Source organism: Rhopalosiphum maidis, chromosome 2, assembly GCF_003676215.2.
Source record: "Rhopalosiphum maidis isolate BTI-1 chromosome 2, ASM367621v3, whole genome shotgun sequence".
Taxonomy (NCBI): Eukaryota; Metazoa; Arthropoda; class Insecta; order Hemiptera; family Aphididae; genus Rhopalosiphum; species Rhopalosiphum maidis.
In genome coordinates this window covers 63,171,167-63,191,737 of record NC_040878.1, presented here as the reverse complement: position 1 = coordinate 63,191,737, position 20,571 = coordinate 63,171,167, and the positions used below count along the sequence as shown (strand labels likewise).

General features: G+C 26.0%; 3 protein-coding genes and 2 non-coding genes across 7 annotated transcripts; 2 read left to right on the top strand and 3 right to left on the bottom strand.

Moving 5' to 3' along the window:
• Window positions 1-604: 604 nt before the first annotated feature.
• LOC113553956 (splicing factor 3B subunit 6) lies at window positions 605-2,404 on the bottom strand. Its single transcript, XM_026957563.1, has 4 exons — window positions 2,207-2,404; window positions 1,988-2,106; window positions 889-1,018; window positions 605-822 (listed from the first exon to the last, which is right to left on the bottom strand). The coding sequence occupies exons 1-4, from the start codon at window positions 2,237-2,239 to the stop codon at window positions 730-732; spliced, it is 375 nt and encodes a 124-aa protein (XP_026813364.1). The 5' UTR covers window positions 2,240-2,404; the 3' UTR covers window positions 605-729.
• A 1,511-nt stretch (window positions 2,405-3,915) lies between these two features.
• On the bottom strand, window positions 3,916-4,022 carry LOC113555339. Its single transcript, XR_003405363.1, has one exon. It is a non-coding gene; the product is annotated as a U6 spliceosomal RNA (small nuclear RNA).
• A 4,198-nt stretch (window positions 4,023-8,220) lies between these two features.
• On the top strand, window positions 8,221-8,292 carry Trnae-cuc. Its single transcript has one exon. It is a non-coding gene; the product is annotated as a tRNA-Glu (tRNA).
• A 3,855-nt stretch (window positions 8,293-12,147) lies between these two features.
• LOC113553975 (ubiquitin carboxyl-terminal hydrolase isozyme L5) lies at window positions 12,148-14,564 on the top strand. Of its 3 annotated transcripts, none has more exons than XM_026957590.1 (8): window positions 12,148-12,301; window positions 12,480-12,615; window positions 13,034-13,097; window positions 13,183-13,288; window positions 13,541-13,728; window positions 13,788-13,991; window positions 14,054-14,153; window positions 14,220-14,564. In XM_026957590.1, exons 2-8 carry the CDS (start codon window positions 12,543-12,545, stop codon window positions 14,448-14,450), a joined length of 966 nt encoding a protein of 321 aa, XP_026813391.1. In that variant the 5' UTR covers window positions 12,148-12,301; window positions 12,480-12,542; the 3' UTR covers window positions 14,451-14,564. The 3 variants fall into 3 exon arrangements, with proteins under 3 accessions (XP_026813391.1, XP_026813389.1, XP_026813390.1); XM_026957588.1 differs by having other exon boundaries at window positions 13,785-13,991; XM_026957589.1 differs by having other exon boundaries at window positions 12,233-12,390; window positions 13,785-13,991.
• Window positions 14,565-14,803: 239 nt separating this feature from the next.
• On the bottom strand, window positions 14,804-19,506 carry LOC113551113 (U3 small nucleolar ribonucleoprotein protein MPP10-like). The gene is made up of 11 exons (XM_026953152.1): window positions 19,258-19,506; window positions 18,923-19,170; window positions 18,504-18,566; window positions 17,296-17,454; window positions 16,656-16,810; window positions 16,152-16,494; window positions 15,885-16,069; window positions 15,671-15,820; window positions 15,370-15,478; window positions 15,051-15,268; window positions 14,804-14,982 (listed from the first exon to the last, which is right to left on the bottom strand). Exons 1-11 carry the CDS (start codon window positions 19,320-19,322, stop codon window positions 14,839-14,841), a joined length of 1,839 nt encoding a protein of 612 aa, XP_026808953.1. The 5' UTR covers window positions 19,323-19,506; the 3' UTR covers window positions 14,804-14,838.
• Between the last annotated feature and the right edge of the window lie 1,065 nt (window positions 19,507-20,571).

Sequence of the window (20,571 nt, the reverse complement as noted above, 5' to 3'; positions counted from 1 at the left end):
TTGACTCTGGTATTTCAAAAACCTGTCCTAATTTCTTTACTAAATCAAAAAGATTTAAATATTAAATATCAAAAAAGATTGCAGTTTTTTCACAATTTCACTATTACTTATGTCAATGCTAAATGGTATATCTACTTGCCTGCTTAACAGTCAAATTTAATTTAAAATGTATGTCACATTGATCTTTTTTAATGACTGATAAGTCAAGAACATTTCTCTAGTTTCTAATAGTAGCTAATAAAGTTAATTATCCTCAGATTGAAGTATTTAAGTCTTTCAAACTTAGCATAAGAACTTATGAATCAAGGTACATCCCAAAATTTAAATCTATGTATGCTAACTTGAATCATTAGTTGTTACTAATCATTACAAATAAAAAATTTAGATAATAATTTGAAAACACTAATAATTTTAATTGTGTATATTCGTAATTTTAATCAAGTATTTATCGGTATATATGTTTAGGTATTAAGACATTGAAAAATAAATTTTGTCTTAACTCTTATAACCTAATGATAACATACAGTCCAGTCAACTATAAATACTATAGTCTATGATAGACTATAGTTGAATACATTAAAAATAAAATAAATCAAAATTATAATTACAAATTTAAATAATTGTTATACTTAATTTTAATTTATATACATATTCTGTTATAGTTAATCAATACCATATACATTATATGTCTTTAGTCAGTGTCTTTAGATAATATTAATTAGCTAAGTTCTAATTTTCTTCACTGAGGCCATATTTCATTTTAACCTTTTCTAATTCTGCTTTCTTCTTGTCTGTATCCAATTTTTTAAATGCTTTGGTAGACTAAACAATATAAAACAGAGGATATTAATACAATAATTTTTTAAATAATTCAAATGAAAACTATACTTGATAATATAAGACCACTAAGTATCGGTTGCACACATTGAATCCAGACAAGTGATCACAGGCATTCTTTGCATCAAATATATCTTCATATACTACAAATGCTGTTCCTCTTGTATCTGGAGTGTTACCTCTAAAATATAAAAATAATTATGAACTAAAATTTAGCGAAAAATAAAATTAATATCATCAATTAAACTTTTCAAAACTTAATATGAATGAATTGCATTGCAAAATTTGCAATAATTGCATTAACAGTGTATTATAAACAATAATATAATATATGATCATTTTGCAATGTATAAATATGCAATTTATTTTTTAACAAAATAGAAAAGTACCAAGTTTAAAATTTAAAAATTATTCTAAATTCTTATTTTTGTATCTCTTAAAAATAGCATTATAAAAGTAATAATTCATAAGTCATACATACAATTTGATAGATTATAGTTTTAAAAATTTCAAACAACGATTTTGTAATTAAAAAAGTACTTAGGTATATTATATATTAAAATAATTGGTTACAATAAATTATAAAGTTAATCTTAAATTTAGTATATAATTGTTAGACTATTTAACTGAAGTTATCTTTAAGTCGTAATAAAAACAATTATTGTAAAAGTTTAGCAATGTTTTTTTATTAGCCAAAATTGTAACTGTAACTTTAAGGAAGAGGTGGCAAAAGATCCTGCATATGCCGCTATAAGTAATATAGAACAAAACAAATGTTGGGTTATTGAAGCTTTAAATTTTAAAGGTGATACATCATTCCTAACAAATCCAAACAAATTAAGGGCTACGGGGAAAAACAATAATAGTCAAAAGAAATTTTTTTATCCAATTATTTTTTCTCTCATAAAATCTAAAATGTAAATGTAATATTTTTTTTTATATTCATTTTACTTATCTAAAATAAATTGTATGACTACAATAAATTTTTTTTAAATTATTTCATCTTGATTCCTTGGTTGTTTTTAGTTCTAAAACTTTAAAACTGCAATACTAAACATTTTAGGAATATTGACTATTAATGGTTTTCCTTGTAATCCTTTAAATTCTTATTTTACCCAGATTTATAAAATGATAGTTATAGAAGACATACACTCTAATTTGACGAATGGCACCATATTTTCCAAAAATATCATACATTTCTTCAGCTGTTATTTTATAAGGTAAATTTCTAATGTAAAGAACCCTATTAATTTCTGGAGGCAATCGTACCTGAAACAAATAATTAAAACAAATCATTAAACAAAAGTTCTATATAATAATAAGCAAACAATATTTTAAAACTTAAAACAATGCAATTAATTTTACTTACATTGGTTTTCCTTTGCATGCTAGCAAGAGCCATTTTTATTTTTTAATATGTACAATACAAAATCAAAAATCTAAAATTATTATTTTATTATATAATATAAATTATATCATACAATTTGAAAAATAGCAAAAAATAGTGTTGATATTATTCTCTGGTCGTAATTAATTAGTAGTAATACTATCACAATTCACAAATGTGATTCACATTTCATATTTTCACAACAATACTAACATAAAGATAAACAAAAACTGAATACAAAAAAAGATAAGATATAATATTTTAATATCAACAGTGTAGCCAACTAAAATAAATGAATCTTGCTAAAGCCGGGTTTTCATAAAAAATGAACTTAGAATGACTTAAATTCTAAATGGCTAAGTAAAAAACATGAACATTAAAGAATGTTCATGGTAAAAAGCAGGGATAACTGATAAGCACAGATATAATATTATATCTTAGTCCGTGGTAAATATGAATTAGGAAACGTTATTGTTTGAATTTAAAATATAATTCACTGCCATCGCTACACTTTAATTAGCGCATGCAACGATTTTTGCAGTGGATTAGGTATAAATATTCATAGTTTCCACTTTACCATATCATCATTTATTTTGTCATATTAAATAAAAATATAAATGCTTTAAAATATTTTAAAGGTAATGCGTTACTAACATTTTGTGCCCTACCTACATAATGCCATTTTTAAAAACAATAAAAAAGGGACCTGTACGAGGTATCCTAAAGGGTAATTACCATTTACTTATAATTATAAAATATAATTAGGAAAAAAACAATGGTTTTACTATAAAATATTAGTACCTGTAGTACCTTAAAGGCATAGATTATAAAACATAAATACTATAAATAAATAATAATATATTATAAATGATCAATGCTAGTACCTAGCGGTAAATAAACAGCTAGCTGGTATAAATACAGTTTAGTTCCCACACGATTTTTTCAATTTTTTTTCTTCCTAAAATGTATTTTTTAAAGCACTGAATACAAAAGACTAATTCAAAAATTCTCGCAAATCATTATTTTGGAAATTATATGTTTCCAAAGTTTACGATTTTACGCATTTACGTATGCATGCGCCAACAATGTACTATATACTTTGCTTTCCTACGTTTTCATATTAATATTAATGATTATTAATAAGTATTTTATTTTTTACCCTGTGACCTACATGAAGTGGTTTTGCATAACAAGTCGAGGGATATTTTCGATTTGCGGAGCGGAGCGACGAGTGCTGATACACCCCTAGTCACTGCCTAGGGATATCCGATATAATTGTGATATCGAGTTGTGATATTGTGTTAATTTGTTTTATTATTATGAAGGATTTATTCACGAAAATAAAACATTATTATTTATCAGTTTTATTGCCTTTTGAAAGTCGTTTAATATAATAATCTAAAAATGATCTAAATTTTTCATCAAAACTACTTTAGATAATAATATAATAACAAGAAAAAAATGAATTAGAGCCAAGAGGCGACAATCCACTACGAAAACGTAGGAAAGTAAAGTATATACAAATATACGTTTGGAAAGATATAACTTCTAAAATAATGATTTGCGAGAATTTTTGAATTAGACTTTTGTATTTAGTGCTTTAAAACATATATTTTGGGAAGAAAAAAATCAAAAAATCGTGTTTTTATTCAATTTATAAAATTTTAATCAATCTGATGGTTTTTTGACAAAAAAATGTGGAACGCTTCACGATTTTGCGTGTCATCCTTGCGCAGGGGCCATGCTAATCTTCTCTGTATCGTTCCAATTTTAGTATATGTACTGCCGAAGCAAGTACACTAGAAATGGGAATAAACACTCTATATATATGATTCAATGTTAATTTTAACGTCACATGCGAGAGTTAATATCATTTATTCGGAATATAACGATTAAACTATCAAACGCAGTTAAAACGCCACTAGATAGAGCTAACCCTGTAACCATTACCACTCGCATTTACGTACATATTATAATATTATAATAACTTACTAATAATTATTAACCTTTAATTTATAATAATAGGTCTATATCACGGACTAAGATATAATGGACTGGCATCGAGTGTAATATCTGTGAGCCGAAAATGTTACGTGAGCGAGGAGTGCAGGGGGTTAAAAAAACCGAATGATTTTAGCGCTCTCTATATAATTTATATACTTTTATACACTAAAATAATATATATAAAAAAAAAAATTGTAGATGGTGTTGGAATCATTGGGATTTTATTTTTTATAACATTTGATGCTCGGTCCCTCCTACTCCCCCAGCCTATTCGATGCCAGTCCATTATATCTTAGTCCGTGGTCGTTACTCTATAGTACATAGGATCTCGAATAACTTATATTAGTATCATAGACCTTATAAGATTATAAGGCTATAAGCCTATAACCTAGTGGTGCCCAACCCGCGGCCCGTCACAAATTTATAAATCAGTTTTTTTTCATATGTTGATATACTGATCATTGTACTTTTATATTTGTTGGCCCGTTCAGAGATGATTGTTTACCAAAGTGGCACGTCGAACAAAAAAGGTAGGGCATTACCAAGGTTTATAGATTATAAACCTTGGGGCATCACTGCTATAACCTAACCTAATCGGTCTACAGAGCACATAGGCATGCGCATAGGCGCAATTTTGGAGGGTGCTTGGGGTGCTTAGCATCCCCAAATTTTCAATAGAATAATCGAATTTTTGACAGATTTATCAGATATTAATATTGAGAGAGATCTAAGCAATAAAATTGATAAAGATAAAATAGTAAATCATTTTGTTATGTCTCAAAGACGTATATCCTTAATATAATACTTAAATAATTCTGAAAATCTTCACTGCATTTTTCTTAGCCAATGTGAATCTAAAAAGACCCCAAACAACAGAATTCGCTATCCGGTTTCAGTGATTTGTCTCACTAAATGAAAATGAAATTGAAATACATTAAACATACAATTAATAAATTTCTAAAAATTGAAAATCAAGAAAGTTTACATGCTCTGATTTGGCAATCGTTTTTTTTTTTTTTTTGTGTTATTTTATTATAAACTACTAATAATTATAGATAATAAGTTAATAAGATGAATGCATGAATGGCGTTGTAAAGTGGGTTTGGGGGCAAAGCCCCCCACGGGCCACAGGTCACTTTGGTCAACATAAATTTAGCCCGAATTGCGCCTATGGGCATGCGCCCGGCTCGGCTTGAATCTTTTTAGGGGCATAGTAAAATTTCAAATTTGTGTATATTATATTTAACTTTATCATTATATTCGTGTAGATCATAAAAATTGTATTTGTGGTAATAGTGAAATAAAATAAAAATATTAGTGTACTACCACATATTTTTAATTGATTTATTTATCTGACTAAAACATTGTGCACAAAATGTCAAAATATGTACCTATAGTATGACTAAAGAAGTACTAAAGAGTCTATACTTTATAATATAGACAATGACGTGGCTATAGCCTATGGGAAATAGGAAAATGCATTTATCAATTATTACATAATTACACATTTTTATATTACCAAATAAGTTTATATTATATATAGTTACATGTAAAAACATGCATTAGGTATATATTAATTAATATGTAATTTTATTTTTAACTTCAAAAATATACAAGTACCTATGTCTAGCACATTAATGTTGTATACATATTGCACATACAGTTTGATTCTATTTGTATACATATTATACAATTTTTAATTTACAATTATTACAATTAGAATGTATATACCTAGTATGTTAATGTGTCAAAAAAAATTAGGCGCAGTGTTCAAGTATTGGAGCACTAATTCTTCCAGGCTCGACCGGAAAGTAAAGTCTACGCATGCCTATGGGTACAGACAAAGAATAAATAACATATACTACAACATTGTATGCAGAGATCAGTGGTGTGTTTAGGCCGTTTAGGGGGTGGACCTAGTAGGCAAGTGCCCACTTATATTTTTATATAAGTACTAGATTAGACAGTATAAGTCCGATGTTCGATGAAAATATAATTTATAGTTAGAAAAAAAATTGTTTTGAGTAGGTTAGATATTTTAATAAAAATGTAAGATTTGAATATTTAAAGATTTTATGTTGTAATAAAAGGTAAGTTACCATTTATTATAAAAATATAAAAACTGAAATAGATTAAGTTATAATATGAGGAAGGGGTAAAACCATTCTGAACTTTTGTGACCCATTCACAAAAAAAATTTCGGACACGCCACTGGCAGAGACGGATTTATATAATTGCCACCCCATTAAACTTATCAACGAGAAAACGTATTTTTAAGTACTTATTTAACATAACTACTAAAAAATAAATTATAAAGACTGATACTAAACAATAATTATTGAATATGTCTATAAATTAACAAGAAAATTTTATACCATATACAATATTTATTATAATATTATGTATAATCTATCACCATTTTTTTGAATAAATTTGCTGCCCAAGGCAACTGCCTACTTTGCCTGATGCTAAATTCACCGCTGATTGTATGTGTTATTATATGTATACTAAGAATTTTAATGCGGCCCGCAATTATATTTAACAAATATTAAAATTAAAGTCTCCTAAAATTGGATTCTGGTATTATTACCAATATATTTTTTTTTAAATAGTACTTATTATTAATTATTTATATTTTGTATGATTTTGTTTAATTAATTGTCTTTTTATTAATTAATTTTTTTTTACAGTTACTTAAGGAAAACTTATGGATAACCTTTTATTAGGTTTTTTAACCTTAGGTATAAATCACAAAAATTTTATGAATTTTCAACTTCAAAATTCCATGCAAATTTATGCGATTTTGATATACATATTTTGTAAACATTTGAACTTTAAATGCTTATAAACAAAAATTATGCCTATCGAGTTTTGATTTTTATTTTACTACAATAAGTACAACTTATAATAAACCTTGTATTAAATTTTAAAGATTTTTAGAAAGCTAATTTTTTTATAGTCATTTCAAAAAAATCATAATAAATAATCGTTATACCTAACAATTCAAAAATATGTAGTTATGTACTTATGTTATTTATGCAAGCATTGTAAACTAAAATGATGTGATATAACCATACAATTTGTAAATATTCTAAGTGTTGTATTACTCCATTAGTGTACCTATTTATAGTATCCTGAAACCCTGTCATTTTTTTTTTTATTTCAAATTTTTTTGATTCAGCGGAGTTTACATGAAAAAAAAACTGACGGAGTTTACAATCGTCCATAGGCGTGCGCAGACCTGAATTTCGGGGGGTGCTTACAATTTTTTCGGGCCCTTTTCTTAATTTCGGCCCTCTCTTAACAAGTCATGTACATATTTTTATAAATTATAATGCCTGAATGAACATTATTTAAATTATATCACATATTAATCAGTAGTATTACTAGTACCAATTTATACAATATTTCATTAGATAGTTGGATCTAAAATCTATTTTCAAGATAATTGCAATAAATTTTATTTATTATTTTTACTTTTATAATCAATAACATCTAACTGTTATAATCATAATTTACCACCCAAATTTAAAATATTTTAAGTTGTATTATTTTTTTTATCCCAAAACATAATTTTTTACAACATATTTTAGAAAAAATATAATTTTTATTCTAGTAACATTAGTTAAAATACGGATCCATATTTATGCTATAGGACTAAAATTTTAGGACCCCAATTACATGTCGGGGGGTGCCCAGGCACACCCGGAACCCACCGTGCGCACGCCTATGCAATCGCCCCTTATTGGCCTTATTATAATCAATAAACCCTAACCAAACCTGAGTACCATAAATCAGAAGTTTCCAAACATTTTATTGTACGAACCATTTTGACAATCTTTTAAAACTTGATGACTTATAGGTTATAATATCAATGAATGACTTTTTTTTTTTTAATACATAAAAATATAAAATACAAAATTAATATTCAAAGCAAAATAAATGCTACAAAATTAGTTAAATAAATAAGAATTTCCCTGTGTTATCAGCTATCCGGTATGGTCTAGTGGCTAGGATACCTGGCTCTCACCCAGGAGGCTCGGGTTCGATTCCCGGTACCGGAATAAATTTTTACATATGTGTTGTTATTAAAAACAAATATCATTATTATTTGTTATTTTTGTAAACAGTGTGTTCACGCTAAAAGGTACCACTAAATGTTGTTGGATGATCTTGTATAGAATCGGGGTTTACGTTGAATGAAAAAGAACACTTAAATACACATTTTTCTCAGATAAATGTCAAATTTTTAACCCTTTCGTTCCCATTACTTTTTTTTTAAATGGCAACACAAATTCTTTTTACAGATTCGGATAGCGTATTTTTTTCTAAACAGTTTTTACACAAAATTTTTTTTCTAATTACAAAATAGGCAAAGTTATAGTCTGTTGAATTTTTATTATTTACGAACAATCTATTTTTGAAGAAATTTTAAGTATTTATACACTCAAAAATCTACACACTACAATTTTAAACGTCAAAGATTTAAAAACCGATTACAAGCTGCCATACATGACACATCAATATAATTTTAAAACCGTTTAGAACCATGTTCAGATTATCCACAAGCTAAACATTTTGAACAACTATATAATTAGATACAACTATGTAAAGTCAGTGGCGTATCCAAGGGGGGGCACAGGGGCCTCCTCGTTGACAGTATTTACTATTTTTTGTTCTAAAGATTTATATTTATTCGTATACATAAACGCATACTACATTAATATGTCTTTTACCAGAAACTGAAATCATTAAGGATTTTGCAAAAGGGTCACCAAGAAAAATCCAACTCACAGATTAGTTAAAATAATTGTACTCAATTGTTACTGTTGTTTTTATACACTTATAAATTAATAATTTTGTTTGAACTAAAACATCCATTTTTATTATTTAATTACTATTTATTGTTATGTATATTATATATTATATTAACTTAATGGTTGTCTCAAAATATAAATAAAGTATTTTCATTAAAAACATTAAATATTTGGTTTATTTTCTTTTTCTTTTTGGTAGTAGGTAGTGTATATGGTAAAATTTTAGACAGTGTGTACTCCCACTCCCCTAAAAAAAAAATCTGGATACGCCACTGTGTAAGTAACAAATTGCAAGTAAATAAATACTAATTTTACATTCGTGTAGTATGTACATTTTTATAATTACCAATTTTCATTACCTTCATGGCTTCATATTTAGCTATCGTATTTCAGATGTAAATCCTATAAAAAGAAAAAAAAGAACAGTAAATTATAAAAACAAAAAGTTATAAAAATATTATTTTGATTTTTGAGTGTAAGTTTAACATACTTGAAATTTCTTCAAAAATAGATTGTTCGTAAATAATAAAAATTTAATAGACTATAACTTTGCCAATTTTGTAATTAGAAAAAATACTTTATCATTATCCGAATCTATAAAAAAAAATTGTGTTTCCATTTAAAAAAAAAAAGTAAGTTGTATCGCGCATGTGCATATTGAAAGGGTTACAAAGTTGACATTTATTTGAAAATGTGTATTTTAATGTTTTCCTTCTTTAAAATATAAAACTATGATAATTATGATGTATTAATAATTGACTCGCCAATAAGAAGCCAGACGCCTGTCGTCATAAATCATAATATCCAAAGATACTATTATAGACGCCAGACGGATTGCTAATAATAGTCGTATAAATTGGACTGGGAGCAGAGCTGTACTAAGGTTCAATACAGCCGTGGGACAATTTTTGCCGTTTCCCCCCTCATTATAACCAGAAAAAAATTTTTATTAGTATAATTTATGTACCTATCCATAAATATAAAATACACATATATAAACAATTTTTAAAAAGATTTAACTCTAATTGAAAATATAACATAAGTACACAAGTAACATTAATAAGTTAAATAATTATGATAATGTAGATTTACAATAATATATTCAAAATCGTTAAAATTGAAAAAAAATCAAATTATTTCATAGCTATTTAAATACCTATCTTTTTTTCTGGACTTCGTTGTAACAAATTAATATATTAATTCTTCTCACTTCATATCTCAGATTCAATATATGATATTGACAAATTTCAAATTTGATATTTTTTCATGGATTAAAGATGATTGCAAATATTTTTTTTACATGTTTTATTACAGAAAACGATCCTTCACCACTTGCATTTGAAGAAGGTAGAGTACAAATAATTCTTAATATTATTTGTATATTTGGAAACGATTTTTTTAAAGTCGATGTAATAATTAATATATGTAATGAAGCAAATGATAATTTTCCTTCTGATGGAAAATCTTTTTCAATGCTTTTAAATTGTATTAATTCTTCCTCGAAATCTTCGATGTTTTATACATAACGTCAAAGTATGCACAAAAATCCTACTTTATTATTTTATATAATTATGTATAGATAATAGAAGACGGTTTCCTACTGTGTATAAAAGATATTTTTATTACCTATTAGATAATTATATAATATTTCAAAAAACTAGCTTTTTAAAAAATTTGTCCAATTGTATTGTATGCGCTATAACTTTTTCTTTTCATTTTTACGGCGATCTAACTATTACAAATGTAAATAATTTATTATAATAGTTTACAATATATAAAAATCAATAATTACAACTTATAAAGTTTCAACACTGCGTACTAGAGTACTACAGTAGAATACTAGAGTACTCGTTAACTACTCATGCAACACTACACTACTAATATCGTGTGATTCGTGTAATTATGCGTATTGTACAATTGTCCAATACCTACTTATCGTAGGAATTAGATAATTTACAATAATACAAGTAGAGTTTTAATAAAAAATGCAAAGTGAATATTGAAATGATTTAAATTTATAAATTATTTATAAAAACCAACGTAACATTTTATTTTTCAGATAGGTATAGTTTAAATGTTTTGCCGTTCCTCAAAATTTGCCACTTGGAGCAAATGCTCCTTTTGCACCTAGGTTAACGCGGCCCTGACTGGGAGGACTCATTGGGCTGTAGAGTTTAATTTAGTTTAATATTTAAATTCATTTTTTTGTCAATGTATTTTAATAAATATAATTAATAGTAATTAAGAACAATTAATTTTTTTATTTGTTAATTATCTTGACTTTCAGCTATGGTTCAACAATCAACCTATTATATGTCTTATGACCTGTACCTATAGCAGGGATGGTAAATCCGTGGCACGTGAAAAATTAAAATATTTTAGTAAACTAAATATCAACGAATTAGCATCAAGTATTTAACAAAAAAATCACATTAAGAAAATAAATAATTAACAAAGTAATGTTATTATGTACCTTTTATACCTAAACTAACATTTCTACTTTATGGAAGACCCCTTTATTGGCCATTTTTTAAGGGTACTTAGTCATATTTTTACCAACAAATGAAGGTGATATCAGACTTTGGGACGCGAACTTACTTTTAAAGTTATAGCTTATGGGAATTTTCTGTTAGGTTAGGTTTATCTGGGAAGATCTTCTCTACATCGTGGGCTTATCAGTCAAAGTGTCAATATTGTTAATTGTATTAGTGTCTTGATCACGGATATAGATACTAGTATCTTGACTCTTGAATTATGTTAATAATTTTGTTATACATATTTTTGTTTAGTAAGTTTACGACCATAGATAAAAGACTACTGTTTAGTGCTTACGAGTTTACGACTTCTCCAAGAAATATAGTTAAAGAGAAAATAAGAATTAAGAATGTTTTTAAATGAAAAACAAGTAATTTTTATCTATCTTGGATATTACTCCTAGCGCTCCAGGTGTTATTTCTTTTTTATTTTACTCAATAATAAAATATTAAAAATAATGTACACGGCAGTACGGCACTACTGTGGCAGTGGATACAATCCGTATTTCGTAATCCGTGGTAGTTCACCAGTTTCTCGTTACTAACTTCTAACTGGTAGCTGGTAAGCATTATTTACACCTTTTTAAGCAATTAAAGCAATTATTGTTAATTCTGTTATTATTGCTTAGATTCAACCGGGAGTCTAAGTATTTTTTTCAATTTTTCGCCATTGGATTTTTTAAGTAGTAATTAATATTATTTAAATCTGGATCAGTTGCTCGGTACGTTTCGCTTGTATTTTTATTATTATTATTTTGTTTTCATTGAATAATCGTCGCGTAATAGTTATGCGTACTGCGTCAGTTGATTTGTATGTACTTCATGTGACGCTGTCGCTAAAATGTTGATTCTAATACATTGTCGATCTTTACTGAGATCTATTATGATATATTTTTTCAGCTCTTTAATTAAGTTCCACCGCATAACATTCACGAGCAGACGACTTATTTGTCAACTGCCACAATGTCAGATTCAGTTGGTTGGTGCTTAATCGAAAGCGATCCCGGCGTGTTTACGGAACTAATTCGTGAACTTGGTAAGCGAACCTTAAAAGCGATAGCTCTACTAGTGCTGGACATAAATTTTGGAAAGATTTTGTTCATATTAAATCAAACGTAATAGTGTATTTAATTCAGATTTTAATTATCAATCAAAGTTATAATATATCCAAATACTTATTCGATTATTATATAAGTATAATTGGGTGATGGGAATTCGCGGCGGATATTAATTATTTTATTAAATTAATTTTTAATCTACAAATTCAGCTTCATCAATTTAACCCAGTACTCGTATTTACAAATTTAATCCTTCAATCCTACCAAAATATTTCAATCCACAGGACGACTTTGAAAATCTAATGTCTGGTACTAGTTTTAATACCTTATGTTATCAGTATCTTTTTTTCATCATGTTCATTCATTTGTACGCTTCTGGTACGTATTATTTTTTAGGTGTGACCGGTGCTCAAGTTGAAGAATTATGGACATTGGACAGTAGTTTGTTTGAAGCAATCAAGTGAGCTTATTTATTTTTTTAAATCCAATGAAAATATGTCAAAAGTTGATACCATGTATTATTTTCTATTATTGTTATTATTTAGGCCTGTTCACGGTTTAATATTTCTCTTCCGGTGGATAGGAGAAGACCAACCTGATGGACAAATTGTCAGGGATTCAAGAATTGAAAGGTTATTCTTTGCTAAACAGGTTAGTAGAACACCACAATTTTTATTCTTTTAGTGAAGTTTAAGTTTACTTGTATACAATTATTTTATATTTCCAATTCAGTTAATATCTAATAGCTGAAGGATGGAAGTGATAGTTTAAATATCTTTAATGTTTTAAATATTTTAAACTAACATTTCCAGTATAAAACAATTTAGTGTTAAGATTAATACAAAATAAAATATTTAATTATATATTTGTGTAATAATGTAATGGGATTATTTTTATATTTAGGTTATTAATAATGCTTGTGCTACACAAGCTATATTAAGTGTATTATTCAACTGTCGTCATCCAGATATTGAGCTTGGCACTACTTTAAGTGAATTTAAAGAGTTTTCTCAAAAGTTTGATGCTAATATGAAAGGTTTGGCCTTAAGTAATTCACAAAAAATTCGCTCTGTGCATAATTCTTTTGGAAGGTAATATAAAAAATAGTTTATTTAATAATAAAATATTTATTGATATCTTGTATTAGAAGCAATTCTATTTTTGAATTTGATGATACTGCTAAGCCAAAATCTAAAGATGATGAGGCTTATCATTTTGTTGCTATTGTGCCTATTGATGGTCGACTTTATGAGTTGGATGGATTGAAAGAAGGTCCAATTGATTTAGGATTAATAAAACCCAATACAGATTGGGTTGAAGCAGCAAAACCATTTATTGAAAAAAGAATAAATAAGTAAGTATGGTCTAGACCTTTAAAAATCCATTTATACTTTTTTATGTTTGTTTTCATTTTAGATATAAGGAAGGAGAAGTTCATTTCAATTTAATGGCAGTAGTATCCGATAGGAAATTAATTTTGGAACAACGACTATTGAGTTTAAAAACAGAAGAATTGGTATGATTAAAGATATATTAATCTACTGAATTAGTATTAATGCATGTTTTAAAAATTATAACTTAGGATGAAGCAACCAAAATTTCTGAAGAAACTAACATCCGTATGAAAATTGCTGATGAAGAAGACAAAATGAAACGATACAAAATTGAAAATGCTCGGCGTAAACATAATTATTTGCCATTAATTGTGGAAATTTTGAAACTGTTAGCTAAAGATGGAAAGTTGGTACCATTGTACGAAAGAGCTAAAGCAAAAACTTTAGAGAAAGAAAAACAAAAAATTGGCAAAGCTTAGTCAAAATTTAATCATGGTCCCATGAAAACCTCACTAGATTAAAACAAAACTTTCTAAAGTGTATTTTCGTGATTAAGACTAATTGATATTAAAAAGTGATACACTTACCTGTAACTTTTTTTTAAATGTATATACTATAAATATAATTATGTACCCACTTGTTCCAATACAAATTATATATCACCTGACATTGACAAAAATTCAAACCATCAGCACTTTCTTTAAAATAATAAAAAATGTAATATATATATGTATATATATTTTTTTTGTCAAATTCAATTTATTTTTCATGAAACTTCCTATCATTAATAAAATATTACAAGTTTTAAAAAGTAAAATATATAATGATTGGAATATGATATTAAAATATTACAAAAAAATTAAGTGTTTATTTTTTAAATTTTTTAGTATTATTTTTATTACTTTGCTTCATAATTCTTTTCTTTCCATCAATTTCATTTCTCGCCTGATCCTGAAGTCTGGAAAAGAAATCTTTAGATGATTTCATACTTTTGTCATCCACAGATTTTAACTGAAATCAATCATTGATGTATTTTAATACAAGATACTAGTAACTTTGAATTAATATTTTATGCTTACTTCTTTAATTTGATGTCCACTACTGGTTAATCGTTTCAGTTCTATTTGAGCACTATCTTTGTTATGCTTAGGTTTAAACCCGTTTTTTTCCATTTCCTTGAGATTAGATTCTTTTGTAATCCGCTTCTTGTGCTGTAAATGTTTTTTCTTTCGACGTTCACGTTTTTTATCTGTACTAGTACGTTCCTCTTTGCCAAGAACTGGTGCTTTGAACTTTCCTAAGATTTATTATAAAGAACAGAATAATTAATATGAAAATGTCAAGTAACTAACTATATTTTGTTTCTTTTATGAATTAATTAAAATATAATATACAAACTTTGTATTTCTTCTGGTGCTAATAATGATGCATCAGTTGTGGCAACTGGAGCTACTTCTTCCATTGATATAGCTGGTAAATTATTGACAATTTTTAAATCAGGAATTGCCTAATAAAAAATCACGAGTAATTTAATTGTATACATTTTGTTAAAATTTATAAATATATTCATTGTATATAGTAGTAATAAGAGAATAATCAAAATAATTTGATGATATTTCAACTATTCTATCAATAATCAATTTTTGTCATTATGGTTTCAAATTGCTATGAAATCTAATAAATTAAAGAAAAATGTTACCTGTTTAGGAGTATAATGATAGTTGGTAAGGGCGTCTAATTTTCTAAATAATTCTTTAATTAATAAATCAATTTCTTTATGCTCTTTTGGTTCTTCTTCAGGTTTATTTTTATTTTCTGGATCGGCTGCTTCTCTTTGTTTAATAAATTCCTAAAAATATTTATACTTTGTTTAATAAACAAATACTATATAACATAAACAACAAAAACTGTACTTTTTCGTAAATTTGGGATAAGCTTTCTTTGCTCTTTTCTTGGTTTAAAATCGATTGTTTTTTAAATTGATGAGGTGTATTTGTTTGTTTTATTTTTCGCTCTACATCATCCCATGCTTTGTCCTTTATTCTTTGTAGAATGATATCTTCCAATTTTACTGTTGTTTCTTCAGTAATAATTGGTGCTAAATATTAAATTGATACATTATTTAGATTACATTTACCAAGTGACCAACTAATTTTATTTCATTTCTTATTATATCTTACCTGGACGAGTACAGACATCAAATTCAACAGCCTCTTCTAATAAAGAATTTTGAGGACGGTCTTTAGCTGCAACTTCACCCTTCAAAGCCCAAGGTTTATTATCAGATATAGCTTCTTCTTCTAATTTTGCAATACGTTTATTAATTCGTTCTGATCTCATTTCTAGTGTTGACAAATGTTCGTTATTGTTTTCATTAAGTTCATTTGTGTCTTCTTCATTATCTTCACTTTTTTCCTCATCCATTTCAAATCTTACACTTTTTTTCGATTTGGTTGTTTTCCTAGTTATATTTGTCTGTTTCTCAAAAAATTCTTGATACATAGGACCAAAATTATCTTCTTCCTGTTAATTCAATAAATATATGAATTACTTCTAAAACATTTCTTAAAGATTATAATACATTTAATAAGAATATAAAATTACAGTCATCATTTAACTAAATAATTTTAAATTAAATATGTTAATATTTTAAAAGTAAAATAAACATAATACTAATTCATTACTTCATTTTCCGATTGTAGGTCTTGAAACAAGTCAACATCGTCTTCTAGAGGTTTTGATTTATCTTTGGTAGTTTCTAATTTTTCCTCTGATAATAAAAAGTTTTCCATTTCTGACAATTTGAAAAAATCATCGTCGACTACTGACTTTTTAAATACTAGTAATTAAAGAATAAATACAAAGTTAAAAATAAATCTCCATAGAGTGGAATAAAACAAATTTTAGTATTAATTTTTTTTTTTTTGTAAGTTATTGACCTTTTTTTTTTATTTTCAATCAAATTACTCATATAATGTTGAATTACTGAAATAATTATATCTTAATAGGTAATATATCTATTAATCCTAAAAGTTATAACAATGATTTGTAACATGCTAAGTTTTTTCATAGGAATATGAGTTTAAGAAAAAAAAAAAGTTTAAAAAAATATAAAAGTTTGCAATAATGATATAATGGTTTAAACAATGAAAAGGTCTACTTAAATAATGAAAAATAGTCAAATATGTAATAAAACAGTTAAAAACAATATTTTTAGTTTATTTATAGTATTTGACTAAAATAATTAGTTAAATAACTTATTTCAATATTAGTAAGTAACATATTATTATTAAACATAAATAATGTCTTTGTTTTTATACTTACTTTTTTTATTAGTTGAAGGTTCTGCTTCTTCTATGTCAGAAATATTATCTTCATCTTCATCTTCACTATTTATATCATCATCTTCATCATCTTCATCATCTTCATCATCTTCATCCTCTTCATTGTCTTCATCATCATCATTCTCCAAATCTTCAGAGTCTTAAATAAAATACATTATTATTAAACAAAGGTGAAGTATATCATAATGCCATACATAGAATAATATTGTTATTATTTATAATAAAACAATAAAAAATAGATTTTAAATTATGGTTTTTAATTGTAACTATCGTTAAAATGTTTATATTTTATAAACATAAGGTGTACAACATGCTGACTAGATCTTAAGTCCCCACAGCTTTGTCCCACATTTATTATTGTAATGCTACGGCTAAATACCAATATTTAAGAGAATAGCAGTTCTCTGCAATTACTATCACGCTTACCAGAACTCTGAGACAACCCTATATTTGGGTTAATTGTGTTTGTTAGTAATAAACTTTTATCTATTGACAATTATTAGACCAACCTACACTTATTTTTAATATAAAATCCTAAATACCCTTCACAATCTCGAGCTACGATTATAATATATTCAAAAGAAACTAATTTAATTATTTAATTTATTTGTTTTGATATTAGTGTGAATTAACCTGTTAAAAAATTTAAAGGTAAGACTATTATCTTGGGCCCCACATAGGCTTTTGATATTATTTTTAAGTAGATTATAACTTTTTTTAAATTGATCATAACTTTCTTAGGCCGCTTAGGGTACAACGTCCTCATAATGTTTAACTAAGAAATATAATATAAGTACTATACTATGTTATTTTATAATTAAATACTTTCAAATTTATCTAATTTTACTTAATTCAAAAATAAAATATTAAACATAGTACAATTAAACTAAAAAAATCTTTATTTCATTAAAATAAAATTAGTTTTTTTATTAAATTTAATACATTCCATAAACAAATTTTATCATACAAATTTTTAAATATAAATTTAAGTTCACTTATAGATTATAACAATTATTTTGAAGAATATGGTAATTAAAACAAGAAATAGAAGTAAAAAATATAAAACCATTTTTTTAGCAATATTCCCTGAATATAGGGTTAAAAAATAAGTTTTGGACAATCAATCATGATTATAATAAATAGTATTTATATTTAAATACTAAGTACTGGTAAATACAAAATACTTACTGTTTATTTTAGTTTTATCATTAATTAACTTTGTCACTTTTAGATTTTTTTTTGTTTGTGTACCTGGAATAAAAATTTTAGATTCAGTACAGAAATAATAAAATTATATGTATGAAAATAGTTAAATTGTGGTGACAATGGAAATACAAAACATAACATAATGCTGTGAAAAAATATAAACAATTGTTTTAAAAATAATAGATCTATATTTTGTAAATATATTTATTTATTTATTTATTTATTCTAAATAATAAACAAATTATAATTTTTTTTTAATTTAACCAGGTGCAAAACAAATTTGTACTATTTGATATTTTGTACATCTTATTTATTTTATATACACAAATTAATAAAAAAAAAATCAATGTTTAACTTAAAACTCAAGATTAATTAAAAATATATAATAAATATATGCTTACTATTAGACTCATCAAGGTAAATTAAATCATTTTTTGTGAATCCCTGAATAGTATTTGCTAATAGTTTTAATCGTGCCGAGTTTTGTAGTTCCAGTTCTTGCCATATTTGTTCTTCGTCAAAATCTTTGACTATTAGCTCAGGCAGAGCGTCATCATTGGCATTGTCAATTATTGTTTCGATACTCTTAGTAGTATCATATAATTGTTTCAACAAATTGGTCGTCTCTTCGGCAACATTGGATTGCACACTGAAACAAAATATATAACAGACATTTAATTCTGATAAAATAGTGTCATGAATTAAAAATATAAAACAGTTAATTAATCAATCTTACTCCAGATAGTCTAATGGATTCACAGTTAACTTTTGGAATGTCGCAATGAAATCTACATTTGTCATTTTGAGAGAATAATTTTATGTGAGGTCAGATAAAATATAAACTAAAAATCATAGAAACGTCATAGCAATTTGTTTCTGTGCTAATAAAAATAAAAATATTAATATAGTAGTAATAATCAAAGTTTAAAATAACTAATAATTACAAATTAACACAGCAACGAACACAAAATATACTCTTATGACATATTCATTTATACTCAACCACGTGATTTTAATTATACTGATAATACTTATCACTTATCACAATAACATAATATCATAGAACCATTGAACTATATGATAACTGGAACGCTCACAGCCCATCATTATGACCACTAGTGTCTGTTATGACTAATGTAAATGAAACCGAGCGGGTCTTTTAGAAAGAGATAGCGAATACTTTAGGTGTGTCTATCTCTATCTTTATTGATAATACGCCGTATCGTATATACTTTTAAATTTTAAATGCATTTGAGTGTTCGTTTTTTAACTAAGATACAATATAAATATGTTACCATTTATTGTATAATTATTTTATAAAGTTTTATTAATTTAAATTGTTTATTATATTACAAGAAAATTACCATGATAAAGATACAAGTTATAGTTTAAAAACTTGTTTGTTCAAATATAAATAATAATCCAATCTTTGGACACCTAATTATTACTTCTGACCTAATTTCCAGTGAAACAATTTTCACTCAACCAACTCTAAGGCGGCTTCCAAACACTGGATAATTATTTTAAAGTTGTATCTTAAACATTTTTTGAATTATGTAGGTACAAATGACAAATGATAATTATCGACAAAGTCAAATGCAGATTGCAGCTATACTTTTAAATATGTAAAAGAAAAAAGAAGTGTACATAGATAAATGTAATGATTTTATTTAATTATGTAAACCATAATAAAATAACGAATAATGTATTTAGTTGGTACGGTGTTTATATTTCCGATTACCAATTATATCTACACGGTAAAGCCGTTGTTACCATCCATGCATTATTATGTAAGTAGTATAATAATTATTCTATAGCTGTCAAGTTAGAAAGTTATCGTGTATTAAAACTAACTAACTAAAAAAACTTTGTCAATATTTAAAAAAATAAATATTTTTCCATTATGATTTTAGAGAACCATAACATTGTACTTAAGTAAATCTGAACTTTGATTGAAAAAAATATTTCCCTTTTCCCAAGATTTTTATAGCATTATTAATTATTACATTTTATATTTTTTTTTTTTAACTGTTGGTTTTTTGTCAATTAA